The 18474-nt window shown below is 40.8% G+C and overlaps 1 protein-coding gene across 3 annotated transcripts in view; it reads left to right on the forward strand.

The window, feature by feature from the left end:
* The window catches only part of LOC311056019 (uncharacterized protein), a 61543-nt gene that overhangs the window by 32794 nt on the left and 10275 nt on the right, over positions 1–18474 (forward strand). For 2 of the 3 annotated variants that reach the window (XM_084072360.1, XM_084072359.1), the window contains exons 2-3: positions 8619–8672; positions 14401–14502. In XM_084072360.1, coding sequence (XP_083928486.1) covers positions 8628–8672; positions 14401–14502 — 147 coding nt within the window. In that variant the 5' untranslated portion in view covers positions 8619–8627. The remainder of the gene's footprint in view (positions 1–8618; positions 8673–14400; positions 14503–18474) is intronic. The other variant, XM_084072361.1, reaches the window with a different exon arrangement.

Raw genomic sequence — 18474 nt, forward strand, 5'->3', positions numbered from 1 at the left:
TGAGGATAAAAGGCCATTTCCTGGCCTCGAGGAGAACATTAGACACACCACAAGATACTGCCACCCGTCCTGCCACTGATACACTGTAGGCCTGCCTGACACACTCTCTCTCTCTCTCTCTCTCTCTCTCTCTCTCTCTCTCTCTCTCTCTCTCTCTCTCTCTCTCCAGGGGGTCCCTAGCAAAATGTGTTAATATAGCGTCACCACTTATTATACGTATTTTATACGTCTTGACACATTGTGAGCTTAGCTTGTAGATCGGCTATTTTCAAATGGCCAAAATGTATAGGGCTGAACTGGGTAATATACAGTAAGTACAATATTTGCCTCTGAGATGTAGTTGAGTAGAAGTACAAGTGGAAAAATTGGAAATTCTCCAGTAAAGTAAAAGTGCCTCAAAATTGTACTCAAGTACAGTACTTGAGTAAATGTACGTAGTTACTTTCCACCTCTGCAAAAGCACAAACATTTGCAGATCCACAACCTGGAACTGAGCTTGTCGATCTGCTACTTGAGAATTTTGAATGACAGAGACGATATGTTAACGGTTAAGTGTGTATAGACTAATAGTCACCCATTTTCTCTCATTTCGTGGGAAGCTGCTACTGTACATATTTTGCTACTTTGTACTATGTGTGCCTTCGGCTTTCTTACAGATTCAAAATGTACAGTGCCTGTGTTTTTGTTATTTATGTGGATTATATGGACCCCCCCCCCCCCCAGAAGCAAAGATTTGAGTTACAAATGTTCGCTTTAAAACAGAATATATTCAAAGGTTTGCACAAAAATAGCAGATCTACAAGCTCATATAGCTCTATGAGCTTGTAGATCTGTTTTTTTTGAATAGCCACGGTGTTAACACAATTTGCTGGGGACCTCCTGGTTCTTCTTTCTTGTGTTAGCTACATCATGTGTACAGGCCAGGGATATAAGAGCTTTTTTTTTTTTGGACATGGAGCAGCATAAAACCAATAACACTAATTAAGGAAAAAGAAAGGAAAAGACAAAAATACAGTAGGCTACTAATAAGAGAATAAAAGGAAATCAATCAAACGCATAAAATGTATATTCACCGCGTAAATATACACAACGACAGTGTCAGCAACTGCAACGGCAGGCAAATATACAGTATAATGTTGGTAGCAGCAGCTCAGGGCATCACCCAGAGAGAGGATTTTGCATTTGTTACACGCTTCTGGGTCTCCTATACTGCAAGATCCTCAGCGAAACAAACGGAGGCGTGAGGTCTATTTGGTTCCATTTGCACGTACCCCTCAGTGTTAAATTAACGCTGAGGAGTATACAGTGTACTCAACCCAGAGAATCACAATGAGCTGGAGAGGAGAGACCTCAGTGACAAAGAAGAGAGAGAAAGAGACAGTGTGTGTGTGTGTGTGTGTGTGTGTGTGTGTGTGTGTGTGTGTGTGTGTGTGTGTGTGTGTGTGTGTGTGTGTGTGTGTGTGTGTGTGTGTGTGTGTGTGTGTGCACACACACACACAATTTGGCAGCCTTTGTGGCTTCTGTTATCCAGACAAAGGCACATCCTGGAAGGTTTGTCCTTGAGCCTGAGTGTTGTCCTCATGTGTCCCATCGCTGACAACACTCACTAATGACTGTGCAGAGTGTCATGTTTTTTTTTGGGGGGGGGGGGGGCAGCCCACCACCGCCCCCACGGACCCCCTACCACATCCCATTAACATCAAATTCACAAACACTGATTTCCAAGGATGAGTTTCATACTGACAAGGAAGGCACCTGGTTATACAGCAACATTATGTTATCAAACATACATTCAGATTCAGTAAAGTGCATGTTCTGTTTACCAAAGAGCTGGAGAGATGGGGAGAAGACCCCTGTTACTGAACAAACACTAGGACACACAGCATTATTACGCGACCTCACCTGGTTCAATGCTCGATTGTGAGTGGTCAATCACAGCATTCAGTGGTTGCTATGGACGGAGAGTAGGCTACTGTACGTACCTGAATCAATCAAACAATAAATCAGTCCTCGGTGCTTGGTTTTTATTCAGCATTAACAACAACAAAAAACATTTAAAAATATATATATTATTTATTTTTATAATATTGAGGAACTATTAACATGTATGTTAATGGATACTGGGTCCAGTGTAACCTATGTGGTCATGACTCATGATGAATGTTGAACAGGGTCATGGCTCTAATGCACATACAGTTTAGTCAGCATAGAAAAGATGAAAAAGATATTGCATAGTAAGACGCATACATGTAACTGCACATGTAACTGTCATAGCGCCACCTGATCACCAGAGGGCGACTAAGATCACCCACAGGAAAACTACTTCAGTAAGCAACAATTAGCTCATAAAAACTGTGTTTGATCAGGTCACTTGTTCAGTCTTGGAATTTGGAAACCTCATATGTCCAAAACTGTTACATTTCAGGATTCAAATTCAAAAGCATCAAGAGCAGCAGATCTACAAGCTCGAAACGCTTCGAGCTTGTAGATCTGCTACTTTTGATGCTTTTGTGTGACACTGTAGTATGATCAAGTAGGGCGTTCAATTACGAAAAAAACACAAAAAGGTAGAATATGGAGATAAGAGGATTCTGCCCGACAGCAACGATATACTGTATGCTCTTCAGCTAGTTGGCAGAGCCCTGCACCACAGGGGTGACATGGCTACGTTACACTAAAGAGTTAATGGCAATTAACACAGTTAATTACTGTAGCACAGCTGAGACTGCAACCAGGCCATGGAGCAGCTTGCCCAGTAGTCTCAAGATGGCTTCTCTTCTTTTTTTTGCATGTGACTTTGTCACTTTTTTTTTTTTTTATACATTTTCAAACCATTTTTGGTCATTTAACCCATTAAGACCTGAGGACGATTCTAAAAATGTTTTCTAAATCAACAGTTTTTTGAAAAAAATATATATAAAAAATGTATTTTTATTTTTTTTTAGATCTACAAGCTCATAGCGCGGCAAGAGCTTGTAGATCTGCTATTTTTGAATAGCCAAATAAATCTAAAATGACACAGATGCGTTCCTGGTCTTAATGGGTTAAACATTTAAACATTTCTAAAATGTCAAGATTTTTGAGAGTAGCGAAGATAGCAGTTCTACAAGCTCTACAATGCGTCACATCACGACTTGTAGTTCTGCTATTTTCGCTGTTCATCGTGCGTTTTAAGTGGTTATCACTCTGGGTTTTGGTGGTCACGCCTGCTGAAGTGGAAGGCTTGGTAAGCCTATGTACTGTATACAAAAGCTTGCTATATTTGATGACTCTGACTTGTGTGTGATTTTGTGACTTTTTTGTGCCAAGGACCCCCAAATTGATACAACTGACACTCTGTTTTGTGCCAGGGACCTCCAGAAGCAAATATTTGAGTTAAAATGTTTGCTTTAAAGTATATATATTCAAAGATTTGCAAACATTTTCACGATTTTATTTGTTTTTGCTTTTTGTCGCAGTCCTAAGCCAATAATTTGATGACCGGCAGCGGTTCCGGTAGGTGACACAAAGAGTCTCCTTTGTGTCTCCTACCGGACCGCTGGACATCAAATTATTGGCTTAGGACTGCGACAAAAACTAAAAAATATCCATGAAATTAAGTCTCCATGGGGTGACCAATCGATAGAAAAATCATTTTTTGTGTGAACTATCCCTTTAAGTGGGTCACTTCAACAGGTCACTCTAACATATGTGCTTCAGTGCTCAGGGTACAGTACAGTACATACTGTATCTCCTGTTAAATCGCCTCAATACCACTGAGACTGTGTCTAACTTCAGCGTTACATTCAGAGTCTTATCTACACTGCAGAGCAGAGCTTTGCTGACCTCACGTCATGGGAACCAGATCTGAGCTTTTTATAGCTGAGCGTAAAAATTGTGTAGAGATAGTGGTTGGAGTTTTAAGGCCTATTCTATATTGCCTATATTGCTGGGTGTGTTTTGTCAATGCAAGTCATATGTATCTTTTAATGTGTGCACCTTGTGTCTGTAGAACTGTACAGGTTTTCATCAAATAACTCATCTCTCAATTGCGAGCTTGTAGATCGGCAATTTTCTAAAATGTTGCCTCTTTCTTAGGTAACATGTGACAATTTGGCCAATGTTTATGACCATTTTTGATAGTCTACTTTGTCGGTTACTTTCAACGCAGTAATGGCCTTTTTAATACATTTTTCAGAGGTATTAAAAAGGTCTTAAAAGTCCTTAAATCGTCACTTTAGAAATGTGCAGATACCCTGTATACACTTTTATACTGCATGTTGGTTTGTTTACTGTTGAATGAGAAAATAGCTAGCTCTCTGAACCCAATGGAAACTAAAATAATGTTGCTGTCGGGTGGAAACATATGTCCAAAACTGTTACTTTTCAGGCTCACACTGCCAACTCGTCTAATTGATGAGCCAGTGGTTTTTGGTGGTTTACCCTAGAGGGATAAACCCTAGAGGTGGTTTACCCTAGAACCTAGAGGGTAAACCACCCTAGAGGGTAAACCACCGTCAATAGGCTCTATGCACAGCAGCCATATTATCACTTCCTTCACAGGTGTTACCAATGATACTAATGAAGGCTCTGTTCCATTTAGTGTAGCACAGTGGTTTTCACGACCCCCATAACTCTGAGAGTGTACAAATGGAACCAAATGGACCCTTACGGACCGTCCATTTGGTTCCATTTGTACACTCTCAGAGTTACACACCCGTAAGGGGCCATTTGGAAGCCAATGAGGGTCCCTGGACCCCAACTTTAGACCCACTGGTCTAGCAGAGTGTTTTCAGTGAGCCAACATGCAACAATATCAGCACCCTGACTCTGTTTGACCAGAATGGAACAGAGCCTTCATTAGTACTGTATCATTGGCAACACCTGTGAATGTCTTCACAATATGGCTGCTGTGAATAGAGCCAATCATGATGATGATGATGATGATGATGAAGACCACAGCCAAAGATCACGTGATCACAACATAATGGAGCTGGTTTGGTTTAGTATTACAGGATTAATACTACTAATTTTCTCTGCTTTCTGTAGCTTTTTGGCGAAAACAAGCTACATTCACTGCCCACAACTATTAAATGGATTAGCGTGCTGGCACAATATTTTTTCTCTGATTCTACGAGCCCCCCCAACGTCTTTTAAAGCGATCGGCGGGTGGATCGTTGTGAAGAATAATATTCAAAGGTTTTTCACAGGTTAGTGAAAACGCTCGCACGCATGCATAGATGATGTTTAATCCATATTCTGAATTCCCAAAAAGATTCTTTTTTTTTGCGTTTTTCCCCCCTTTTTATTTCAGGTTTTTCTTACTTTAATTCGGTTCATTCGGATAATTCGGGACAAAAAATGTACTCCATGAAGTGTAGATGTGTGGCAAAAAGGAAACGTCGCAGCCGAGGGGCGCGCAGAACGGTGGATGCATATTTATAGCAGAAAGAGGTTCACATTTAACTATAGCCATACTCATTCAATTCTGAGCCGATTCTTCACATTTTAAATGCTCTATTAGCTGTGAAGGGTTTTCTTTCATGTGTATCAGTCATGATGATTGTTTCTGCATCAAACAATATCAAGCGAAAAGGAAACATCGGCGGGTCTGAATTCGTCCTAAAACACCCTCGCCCCGGGTCTAATCCGGCAGCCTCGGCCCGCGAAAAAGAAATGGGGCAGTGTGTTTTAGGACCAACGTTCCGTTTTCCACCCGTAAGAACCTCCGGCTCGTCTCTGAGGCTTTTTCTTCGTCCCAGAAGAGGGGGGGGGGGGTATCACCCAAACTCTCAAAACCCCGGACATTTGAAGGATTTCATAAACCCCCCCGGACAGGCCGGACAGCCCCCCAAAAGAGGACATGTCCGGGTAAAAGAGGACGTATGGTCACCGTAGTTTAACTCTGGCAGTCAATGAGTTAATTGCCTTTAGCATTCATGCCAATTCCAAATTGTAAATTGAGTATCTGTCCACGGCACTGCCACTTCACATATATTTCCTCCCGTTCTCTCTCTCTCTTGCCCACACGCACGCCATCTTGGCAAGGTGTCTTGGCAAGGTGTCTTGGCAAGTGTTGTTGGCAAGCCCTCAAGACGTTTGATGCATGACTCTGGGTGCTGTGAGCTCTTTTAGTATCTCTGTAGTAAGCCACAGCGTGTCTCTCTCTGTCACTCCTTCCGGCGAGTGATTCTACTACTGCTCCGTCAATCAATAACTCTTTGAATGTGTGTGTGGGTGAGCAGGGTCTCCAAGGCCAGCCTAGGCCTATGTGTGTACAGTGTCTATCTCGGTGGGAGGAAACCTTGAGGTCTGCGGTACAGCTGTTTGCAGGCAGCCTGTTTCCTTGTGTGTGTTTGTTTGTGTGTGTGCGTGTGTGTGTGTGTGTGTGTGCGTGTGTGTGTGTGTGTGTGTGTGTGTGTGTGTGTGTGTGTGTGTGTGTGTGTGTGTGTATGTGTGTGTGTGTGTGTGTGTGTGTAAAGTAACTACGTACATTTACTCAAGTACTGTACTTTAGTACAATTTTGAGGTACCTTTACTTTACTGGAGTATTTCCAATTGTCTATACTTTTACTTTTACTCCACTACATCTCAGAGGCAAATATTGCACTTTTACTCCACTACAATTATTAGAAAACGTTGTTACTAGTTACTTTGCAGATATACATTATTACATCGTAAAACATACATTAACCACTTCAGCCCTATTTTATACATAGGCTATTTGAAAATAGCAGATCTACAAGCTCACAACGCATCGCGATGTGACGCGTTGTGAGCTTGTAGATCTGCTATTTTCCAACATTTTTACTTTTACTTTTGGTACTTTAAGTATATTTTGATGCCAATACTTGTGTACTTTTATTCAAGTAACATTTTGAACACAGGCCTTTGACTTGTAACAGAGTATCTTTATATTGTGGTATTGCTACTTTTACTTAAGTAAAATATCTGAGTACTTCTTCCACCACTGTGTACACGCACGGTGCAGAGAGAGAGAGAGAGAGAGAGAGAGAGAGAGAGAGAGAGAGAGAGAGAGAGAGAGAGGTGTGGGTGGTGTTATGATGTCTAGGATACAGCATGCAACGGAGTGCAACAACTTGACAGCGACAACATGACACACTCCCTCTGTCTCTCTCTTCTACCTGTAGCTGAGCCTGTGTCACTGCTTCTGTGACTTAGACACTTAGACAGTGATGGAGGAAGTACTCACATTTTTTACTTTAAGTAAAAGTAACAATACCACCATGTAGAAATACTCTGTTTCAAGTAAAAGTCCGGTATAAATGTACTTTAGTAAAAGTACAAAAGTATTGGTGTCAAAATATAGTACGAAAAGTAAAAGTACTCATTATGCACAATATCCAATTTCACATGTTTCAAAATCTATACAAATCCTTTGAAAATAGCAGATCTAAAAGCTCACAAAGCGCCGTTTGTAGATCGGCTACACACACGCACACACGCACACACACACACACACACACACACACACACACACACACACACACACACACACACACACACACACACACACACACACACACACACACACAAACACATTTGCTCATAACAGTGAAACAGGGTTAGTATAGAGAACATGGTGGTTGGAACATTAATAGATACAAACAACAATAAAATGTTTGTATCCTTGTAACTGTGAAAAGTGATCACGTTAATAGTTTATTTAATTATTGCCATTATAATGCACAGGTACAATACCTGGAGCCCATCTTTTGTGGAGATGTAACACTCAAGGTTTTGACCAAACATCTACTGCTATCCACAAGTTTCCTAGGCTGTGTGGGCATCACTTCCTGTCGATTTCATTGGATATCATTGGATTTCATTGGATCAAATCGACAGGAAGTGATGCCCACACAGCCTAGGAAACTTGTGGATAGAACAAGAGGGAATCAAGAGGGTAAAACAGGCCTCTGCTTTCATACACCCCCTGTTCATTCATTTATGTTTGATCCCTTAGTGCAGGGGTCTTCAACAGGGGGTCCTCAGAGTTACTACAGGGGGTCTGCCAAATCTTTGTGTGATATGTTTTTTTTACATGAACCACTAGAACCCTAGCATCCCTTTTCTGAGGAGAACTTTAGCCAAAAATAGCAGATTTACAAGCTCACAACGCCTCGCAGCGCGAGGCGTTGTGAGCTTGTAGATCGCCTATTTTTGGCAAAGAGGTATTAGGTGTAGAGGGAAAAAAGAGCAGACCAAGTAAAGAAACAAAAGTTTCATTTGAAACGCAATTTTAGACAATATAGAGGGGGTCCCTGCTTCATCTCTCTCTCAGCTAGGGGGTCCTTGTATTGGCCTGAAAAACGTTGACGACCCCTGCCTTAGTGTCTGGTCAGACTTCCTTTTGGGAAATATGATAATGTTTGATACTGAATTTATGTTCGATAACATTGAAAAATGTATGTTAATCACATTAACCGTGGTGTCCCTCTTTTGGTAAAAAAAAATACTAAAAAAGGGACTAATAGCAGATCTACAAGCTCACAACGCTATTGGTCATACGATGAAGTATAATAGTGCTCAAAGTGGTACAAAAAAAACTATGCTTACATGCGTTTTCATGTATTTATTATTATTTCTACTAATTGTAGAGACGTTGTCTTTGTTTACAGACTGTCGCCATGGACGATGCGGAGAAATACCAGCAGCGACTACAGGCCATAGAGGTGAGGCTCTCTTCAACTTCTCCACCTTACGCTTATAGGTTAAGCCATTCAATCTTCTGTCATTTTAAGATTTCTTTGGCTATTCAAAAATAGCAGATCTACAGCAAAAGAAAGTGCGGCACCGAGTGCACACTTTTTACCCCGTGACGCACTTTTACCCCGTGCGTCATCTGCCCCGAAAAAAAGAAAGAAAAAGACCGAAATAAATAGATAAATAAATAAGTCTGTCTCACACGACAGTCAACAGAGATTCACGTCAGACTTGACCCTGGCTCTGTTGATCTGCGCTGTCCGTGGTCATTCAACATGACGTCTCTATTGGGTGGAAGAACCTCATAAGTCCCAAAAAAACCTTACTTTTTCAGGATTCACATTCAAAGGTTGTAAAAGTAGCAGATCTGCAAGCTCGAAACGAGTAGGGGCGTTAATTCCCCCCCCAAACAGTGGTGTAAAGCAACTAAGTACATGTACTCAAGTAGCCTACTGTAGTGAGGTACTTTTACTTTTCTTTACTGGAGTAGCCTATTTCCAATGTTCAGTACTATTACTTCTACCCCACTACATCTCAGAGGCAAATATTGTACTTTTTCTCCACTACAATTATTTGAAAACTTTAGTTACTAGTTACTTTGTAGATTTTGATTATTATTACAAAACATACATTAACCACTTCAGCCCTATATACATTTCGGAAAACCCCACCAAAAGTTACAACATGGAGATAGGAGGTTTCTGCTCTACAGCAACGATGACAAACATCTCTCCACCCCGGTTGGTTTGGCTCTCATCACCAGTGAGCTGTGAAGAGACAAGTAGCTGGTAAGGAGGGACCAGCCCCCATGTTTCGGGTATTGAAAAGGCGGCTGTATCGGAGCCTCAACCGGCGTTGCCATGTCTGCTTATTATAAGCGACTTTGGACTTTGTTTTTCTATATAGTTGCTTGCAAATGAATTGGTATACAGTAGTTGCGGGTTTTGGGGGCTTGTTTCTAAAGTGTAGATGCTAATTTAGGCTTGCTTCAAAATGTTTTAATATATCATTAGTGGTTCTCAAATATTTTCATGTCATTTGTCCGCTTGACCCCCATTTGAACATATTTTGTACCAGATTTGTGTTGTTAGAATGTTTAAAAAATCTTCCCAAATATTCCACATTTTTATTTCAAGATTGTTTCGAAAATAGCAGATCTACAAGCTCACAACGTGTCGCATCGCGACGCGTTGTGAGCTTGTAGATCGGCTATTTTCAAATCGCCGATGTATACAAGTATATAGATTTAAAGTGCTCATGTGGCTTATATAGTTGCTTCTTTTGGGCTTGTCAAATCTGGCGACACTGTGCCTGAACGTGGACCTGTGAGACCCTCTGGGTCCCTGCAGGGACCCCCAGTTGAACTTCACACACACGTGCCACTATCAGTGTGTCTCCAGAACGTCACCCCTGAGTGCACCCCTGCTCTGTCTGCCTTACTGTCTCTCTCTCCTATATCTGCTGGTCTCTCTGTTGGCTAGGACGCCCGCCGCTAAAAAATAGTCGCTACATTGATTCGAAATTGATAATTGAAAATATGCTGACTTACATTGTACTGTGTAACAGCTCTCAAAGTCACTCTTTTAGCACGTAAACGAATGCAAACAAAGCTGATTCAGACAATATAGAACCAGTGTTCATGTTGGCAGCAAATTCTGAATTAGTCTTCGACTCGTCTTAGTCTTTTGAATAACACACCAGTTCGTTTTAGTCCTATTTTAGTCTTCTGAAATTGTTTAGTCTTTAGTCTTTAGTCTAGTCTTAGTCGACTAAATATCAAAATCTTAGTCTCTTAGTCAGTGGTGGAAAAAGTACTCGGATATTTTACTTAAGTCAAAGTAGCAATACCACAGTGTAGAAATACTATATAGAAGTTACAAGTAAAAGGCCTGTGTTCAAAATGTTACTTGAGTAAAAGTACAAAAGTATTGGCATCAAAATGTACTTAAAGTACCAAAAGTAAAAGTACTAAAATGTTTGAAAATAGCAGATCTACAAGCTCACAATGCATCGCGATTCGACGCGTTGTGAGCTTGTAGATCTGCTATTGTCAAATAGCCTATGAATAAAATAGGGCTAAAGGGGTTAATGTATGTTTTATAATATAATAATGTATATCTGCAAAGTAACTAGTAACTAAATTTTTCAAATAATTATAGTGGAGTAAAAGTACAATATTGGCCTCTGGAATGTAGTGGAGTAGAAGTAAAAGTATAGACAATTGGAAATGCTCCAGTAAAGTAAAAGTACCTCAAAATTGGACTTACAGTACAGTACAGTACTTGAGTACATGTACTTAGTTACACCACTGCACCAGAGTAAAGTTTATATCACAACTTCAGCAGACAAACAGGAGACTGTTCAGTGTTATTGCTGTGACTGTAGTATGAGGGCCTATAGGCAGGGAGGGATGGCTCTGTTTTGATATCCCACCCTCTGGTCATTGATTTGTTTTATGGGCAGTGAGGGTATGTTTTTTATCCTGCTTGTGGGCAGACTGAAATGTAGAGTGTGATATGTTTGATCTTTAGGTTTGATTTAATATCACAATTTAACGATGTAATAAAAAATGATGTTAACCACATTAGCCCTGCGGCACCCATTTAAAACAAAGAAAATGTCAAGTATCTTCAAAACCTTTTAAACGTTCTCATTTTCATTTCAAAAATAGCAGATCTACAAGCTCATAACGCATCACATTGTGATGTGTTGTGAGCTTGTAGATCTGCTATTTTTGCTATTTGTCATACGATGAAGTAGTAGCTCTTAAGTGATTCATGGAAATCGAATCCTGCCTGTAGGTAATATTGCAAGTCATGATGGTTTCCCCTGAAAAGTCCCCATGCTCTGTCTGTCTGTGTCTACTTACCCAGGGGGGGTCCCCAAACGATTTTGGGGGGTGCCCAGATGATTAGCTTTCTGTTCAACATTTTTATCTCACTCAACCGTAAACAAACCAACATAAAGTATGTATACAGCGTGTCTACATCTCTAAAGTGACAATGTAAGGACTTTAAGACATATTTAATACCTCTAAAATGAAACCTTTTTAAACTAAGTACAAGTACTGCATCAAAAGTAACCAACAAACAACAGTATATTATAAAAAAGGGTCAAACATTAGCCAAATTGTCAAATATATCACCTAAGAAAGAGGCAGAAATTGTGAATTCTTACGTTATTTTCACAATATTTGTCTGCGGAACCGAGTCAAACTAAATATAATTCCAAGTGCTTGTGAGGGTGGGGCGGTCCTCAGTTCAAATATGATTATTTGGGGGGGGGGGGTCGCGCGGCACTGAAAAGTTTGTGAACCCTTGACCTATACAGTACCACGGCCCCCCTATCTGTTACTCATGTACATTTTTATCAACTCTGTGCGGCTGTTTCCTGCCCCTCTCTCTCTCTCTCTCTCTATCTCACCGCTTTTCACTGAGAGGAAGTCCTTGACTTGAGGGACCAGTGACTGCCGAGGGGTGTTAACCAAAGAGTTCTATTTAAAAGTGGGTGGAACCCGTCCCTTTCCACAGCTGTTCTGAGCTCATCTTGAAAACACTCTGGCGCAGTCGATGCAGTAACAGTTGGCCCACGGCCTCAGATCTCCTGTTGAGCTGAGCTTATACGTCGGACCGAACCGCCGCTCGTTCAATTCGCCGTCTTAAATTTGAAACATATAATCCAAAGCTCCACAAAGTTTGCGTCTGTTGAAAGAGGTCTTATACGGACAGGACTTTACAGAGGGGTAAGTAGTGATGTTGTTGTCAAAGAAGTGAAGATAGATGATGTGAAGTCAATCTATATTTGAGTCAATCTATATTTGAGTCTTGTTGAAAAAAAGAACCACAAGATGTGTTGTTCTGCAGTAGGTACAGTGCACTGTATATTGTGTTGAACAGTTGCGTGAATAAGCTACTCTGCATCTCTCTCTATACATTATGTCAACAACCAAAAAAGTTCCGCTGTGTAATTTCAAGTCAGAGAGATAAGCGACCGCAGCGAGAGTGATTTGCTCACATGATAGCCAGAGAACAGCCTGTGCCTTTCATGCATCAAGTTTTAAATGTGAGCTGCATGAAACGGATCAGGCAGATTGGGGCCGAGAACGTAACAGCGATTAATGATTGAAACGCATAAAGTCACAAGTGTTTGCATCGTGACATGAAGCCAAGGAGACAAGAGAGGTTTTGACCGCGTGTGCGTGCGGGGGGGGGGGGGGGGAGAGAGAGACCCTTGAATGCAGTACAGTAAAGATAAAAGTGGTGACAGTTTATCCCGAGACCTACCCTCTCCAAGATATCACTGCTGCACTTTGACCTGAACATTTAACCCATTCAGACCTCAGGCCGATTCTACAAATGTCTTATAAATCCAAAACACAGTTTTCTGAAAAACGTATGTTTCTATATCAGTGGTTCACAAACGTTTTCATGTCAAAGACCCCCAACCGTATATGTATTTGGCCACGGACCCCCCCCCCATCTGAAAACGCTTTGTCCCAGGGACCAGAAGCAAAGATTTGAGTTAAAAATGTGAATATATATATTCAAAGATTTGCACATTATCAAGATTTTTTTTTTAAATAGCAGATCTACAAGCTCGTACCGCAGCACGAAGTGACGCACTATGAGCTTGTAGATCTGCTATTGTTTAACAGCCAAAGTATAAAATATGGCTCAAATCTAAAATGACACAGATGCTTTCCCGGTTATATATATGAACGGAACCAAACGGAACCGAAAGGGTCCGTTTGTATGCTCTCCGAGTTACAGACCTTTTTACGTGTCTATTTGGTTCCATTTGCACACTCTCAGAGTTAAATGAACACTGTGGATTTTACTGTACGGTGGCTTTTACCACAGGCCACAGAGACAACACCGTGAAGCACAGCCAACTCACTGGTTCATTTGTGGATCTCGCTACGACTGTGGCGTTTCCGTGAACTGCATTCAAACGGCCTCGTCGGGGGAAACCCGTCGATTTTTCAAAACACATTTTTAGAGAAGACTTCTAAATGGAAAGTTAATGGAACGTCATTGTGAAAGACAACACAAGTGGAACTTTCTTGTGTTTCTCATTGCACACACTCTCTCGGTGGTGATGGTGGTGGTGGTGGGTGGAACGCGTCTCCTGCTGTGGGACGGGAGAGAGACGAACGAAGTCTTACAAAACGCCTGCCTTCTTCGTTTCTGCTAAAGCTATGACGAGAAATGTTCGTCCTTTTTTCACTGACGAAAACTAAATAAAAACTCAATAAAACCAGAGCTATGATGACTAAAACTAAGACTTAATACATTGACAATTTCGTCAACAAATAAAAACTAGGCTAAAATGTTATAGAGGGACTATAGTGGAGAAGAGATCCAGTAGAACTAAGACAAGTCATATTATGCTTGGTTGCGCTCGGGTGAAAATAGCAGATCTACAAGCTCACAACGCGCCGCGCTGCGTTGTGGGCTTGTAGATCTGCTATTTTCAGCATGCAACCAAGTGTAAAATAAGGCATTATGACGCCATCCGCCAAAATACATTTTAAAATCTTTCGTCGACCAAAACTAGACTAAAAGTAAAACTTTTCAGATGACTAAAATATGACTAAAACTAAATGGAATTTTATTCAAAAGACTTTTCCTAAAACTAAATCAAAATGTGCTGTCAAAATCAACACCGGTTTGTCCCCCCCCTTCTCTCATTTCAAAGTTTTGTCCGTCTCTCAACCAGGAGCGACGTCGGCAGCTGGAGGAGGAGGAGAGACAGAAGAGAGAGAACGAAGACGAATGGTTGAAGTTGGCCCAGGAGAAGGTCTGTATTCTGTCACACACCGTGGGGTCCAAAACCAATAATTAGAAACTATTAGGCCTGTGTCGCAATCACTACATAATCGCCCAATCGCAATTTATTTGAGATATTCGCAATTATTCTTGCATGATCGTCATAATCGATTTCCATGCTGTGAGAGGTGGAAATAACCGACTTATCTATCTACAAGCTTATGTATCTACAAGCTCACAACACGTCGCGTTACAACGCTTGTGACCTTATAGATCAGCTATTTCCACTATTTTGTAACACATTTTGAGTAAATCAATATTTAATATGGCCATAATATACTGTAACAATATTTCTTTTTGGATTATTGGTATCTGTCATTGTCATTTCTTTGTGTAGACTATTTGTCAAATCAGCAACTCTTTTCTCACAAAGCCTAAAAGCCACAAAACTAAATCGTTAAATCGCAATTATTTGTATGGCGATAATCGTCAAGTGAAATGCAGTGTTGGAAAGTAACTAAGTACATTTACTTAAGTACTGTACTTAAGTACAATTTTGAGGTATTTGTACTTTACTTGAGTATTTGCAATTTTCAATACTTTTACTTCTACTCCAATACATCTCAGAGGCAAATATTGTACTTTAACTCCACTACAATTATTTGAAAACTTTAGTTACTAGTTACTTTTCAGATATAAACTATGCCACTTTAGCACTATTTTATACATATAGGCTATTTGAAAATAGCAGATCTACAAGCTCACAACGCGTCGCATCGCGACGCGTTGTGAGCTTGTAGATCGGCTATTTTCAAATATTTAGTACTTTTACTTTTGGTACTTTAAGTACATTTTGATGCCAATACTTTTGTACTTTTACTCAAGTACATTTTTAATTTTGGACTTTTACTTGTAACAGAGTATTTTTATATTGCAGTATTGGTACTTTTACTTAAGTAAATAATTTGAGTACTTTTTCCACCACTGCTGGCAGCCCTAGAAACGTGGTGTGTGTTGTCTAGTTTAGGATACGTACTGTAGGTGCCAGACGGGGGTGGCAGTTGAAGTGTCAGTGCAGTTTCCACAAACACAGAAGATGTATGAAAATATAGATATCTGCACTTTCGGTTCCTATGAGGCAGGAAACCATAGCAGCTCTTTTGGCTAAAGAAAGAAAGAATGATTCACACCATTTTATTTTTTTAAACCTACGCTTGGATTCGTTCAGTGTTGTTTTAATTGTGCCTCTTCATCTCCAAATCAGCAAAAAAAGGTTCCTCATGTAGGGACTTTTTGAAATCGCACTTAAAGCTGCGCTATGTAACATTCCTCTTCTACCCCAAGATTTGAACCCAGGTCTCTACACAAGTGCTGATTATTATTTTTATTTATTTTTTACCATTGAGCTAATAGAGCCTGCCTGCTTGCTCAGGGGACTTTTTTAAATCTTGACCTTCAGGTCAAAATTTGTGTCAGATCCTGTGTCTAGGTGAGACATGACCTTTGACACGATCGAAATGTCTCAATAGAAGAGCAGGGAGACGAAATACAACCACAGCAATCGTTTAAGTTATATTGTATTAACATGCTCTATCATACAGATTGGATGAAATTAAAATGTATTCATTAAAAAAAAAGTTACGTAATGCTGCTTTAATAAGCAAAATGGGTATTATTATTTTTTTGTGTGTCAACATTTAGTTTTCACATAAACAAAGTTTGAATGCTTAAGAACCTTCTCATCATTATAACAGATACCCATGTTGCAATCATTAAATAGTTTAAATTCATTGGTAAACAAAGCTCTAGGTTTTAGGCCCTTCCGGGGTGGGGGGTGGGGGTGGGGGGGGGGTACGGAGAGACGCACATTAACATAATAATAATGTCAACATTTATCTGTGGTTTCTGTTGGCCAGTGTCAGCTCTTGTTCTGTTCTAAGTGGTTAGAGAGAGGGTGTTTGAGGGGTGGAGTTAGCTAGATAAATCTATCAGCGGTTTATCCCGCCCTTCGTGGCAGCGTGCCGAGATCTATGACCTGCTGGCTCTGGCCTGTTGGCCCACGCCTAGCTTAACACATTAAGACCAGGCGGGAACACATCTGTGTAATCACTTCAACTATTATTTCATACTTTGGCTATTCAAATAAAATAGAAAATAGCATATATACAAGCTCATAGCACGGCACTCGGCTATGAGCTTGTAGATCTGCTCTTTTTTTTAAAATCGTGAACACGTGTGCAAATCTTTGAATATATATGTTCATATTCATACATTTTAACTCTAATCTTTGCTAAGCAAATATTGGAGTTAAAAATGTTCGCTTATACGTTCAAAGATTTGCATTCAATTTCACAAAACATTTTCAGATGGGGGGGAGGGGGGGTCCAAATACATTTTGGAGGGGTCCTTGAAACGAAAAACTTTGAGTACCACTGATTAAGAAGGTATTTGTAGAATGGGCCTCAGGTCAGTAATGGGTTAAATAACCTGGGTGGAGTCGCTGAGCCTTTTAACTGGATTTACTATTGTATCTCATTCTCTACAGTTCAGCCCAGCCACCAAAGCCCAGCGCTGTTCTCAATTACTGCATCAAGCCTGTTCTGTTCGTCAGTGATTAGAAATGTGTTACTTCACTCATTCCATGGCGGTGCCCTCTGCATCATTGGAGTGCGGTGTTGCCAGATTTTGCGAGAGAATTAAGCAACCAGGACCATGAGAACAAGCCCAAAAGAAGCAACTATTAGGAAAACATGCGTACTTTAAACCTCTATATACTGCATTGGCTATTAGCCGATCTACAAGCACACGTAAATGTACACCTTACTTGATCATACTACAGCGTCACACAAAAGCATCAAAAGTAGCAGATCCTCAAGCTCGAGGCCGATTCTACGAATGTCTTCTAAATCCTTCACAGTTTTCTGAGTTACAATTGTTCGTTTAACAAAAAAAAATTATATTCAAAGATTTGCACAAAATGTTCATGATTTGTGTTCAAATTATTTGCTCAGGAATGCGACAAAAACAAAAAAATATCTGTGAATTCAAGTCTCCATGGGGTATTTTTTTTTTTGTTGGGTGAACTATCCCTTTAATGGGATAAACCAAGCAGGCATTATTTCCACAGTTGGTCGCCCACACAAATGGTCCGTACTGCTACAGGCCTGAGGAGGTGGGGGGGGCATTTATTCACCGTCAGGCTGTTGTACCTAATCGCTCACCTGAATGCCACCTTTGCTCTAATATTCTGATTAGTCACAGCTTGGCCCTCTGTGGGGTGGGGTGGGGGGGGGCTGTACCTGGAAAACCGGCGTGTGAAGGACCACGCTGGTGGGGCTGTGTTCACGGCTCATGTGCGCACAAATATATATATAAAAACACATCAATTAATTGTTACACACACACACACCTATACACACACACACACACACACACACACACACACACACACACACACACACACACACACACACACACACACACACACACACACACACACACACACACACACACACACACACACACACACACACACACACACACACACACACACTTTTAACTAAGCATGTTGTCTGTTGACCATGGGGAGCTGACCAGTACGACCTCAGTCTTCTATTGTTGGTCACCGGGAGCTGAACCAGTAACAACCAGTCTTCTATTGTTGGTCACTGGGAGCTGAACCAGTAACAACCAGTCTTCTATTGTTGGTCACTGGGAGCTGAACCAGTAACAACCAGTCTTCTATAGTTTGCCACAGAACAGAACATCTTCACTTTTTACAAGTTGCTTTAAAACAATCTTTCCCCATCAATCCCATGGCTCTAACAGTTACCACGGTATTGCATCACCCTCTCCAGCAGACCGGCCATGCTTTGAGAAACATCTGCAAATAGACACCATGGGGCTTCAGCTCACGCCGTGTCCTCGTGACGTTTTGAAAATTCAAAAAGCAGTGGTGTCAAAAGTACTTACATGCGTTACTTAAGTAAAAGTATCAATACTG

The sequence above is a fragment of the Gymnoscopelus microlampas genome (assembly GCF_963454915.1).
Source record: "Gymnoscopelus microlampas genome assembly, chromosome: 11".
Classification (NCBI taxonomy): Eukaryota; Metazoa; Chordata; class Actinopteri; order Myctophiformes; family Myctophidae; genus Gymnoscopelus; species Gymnoscopelus microlampas.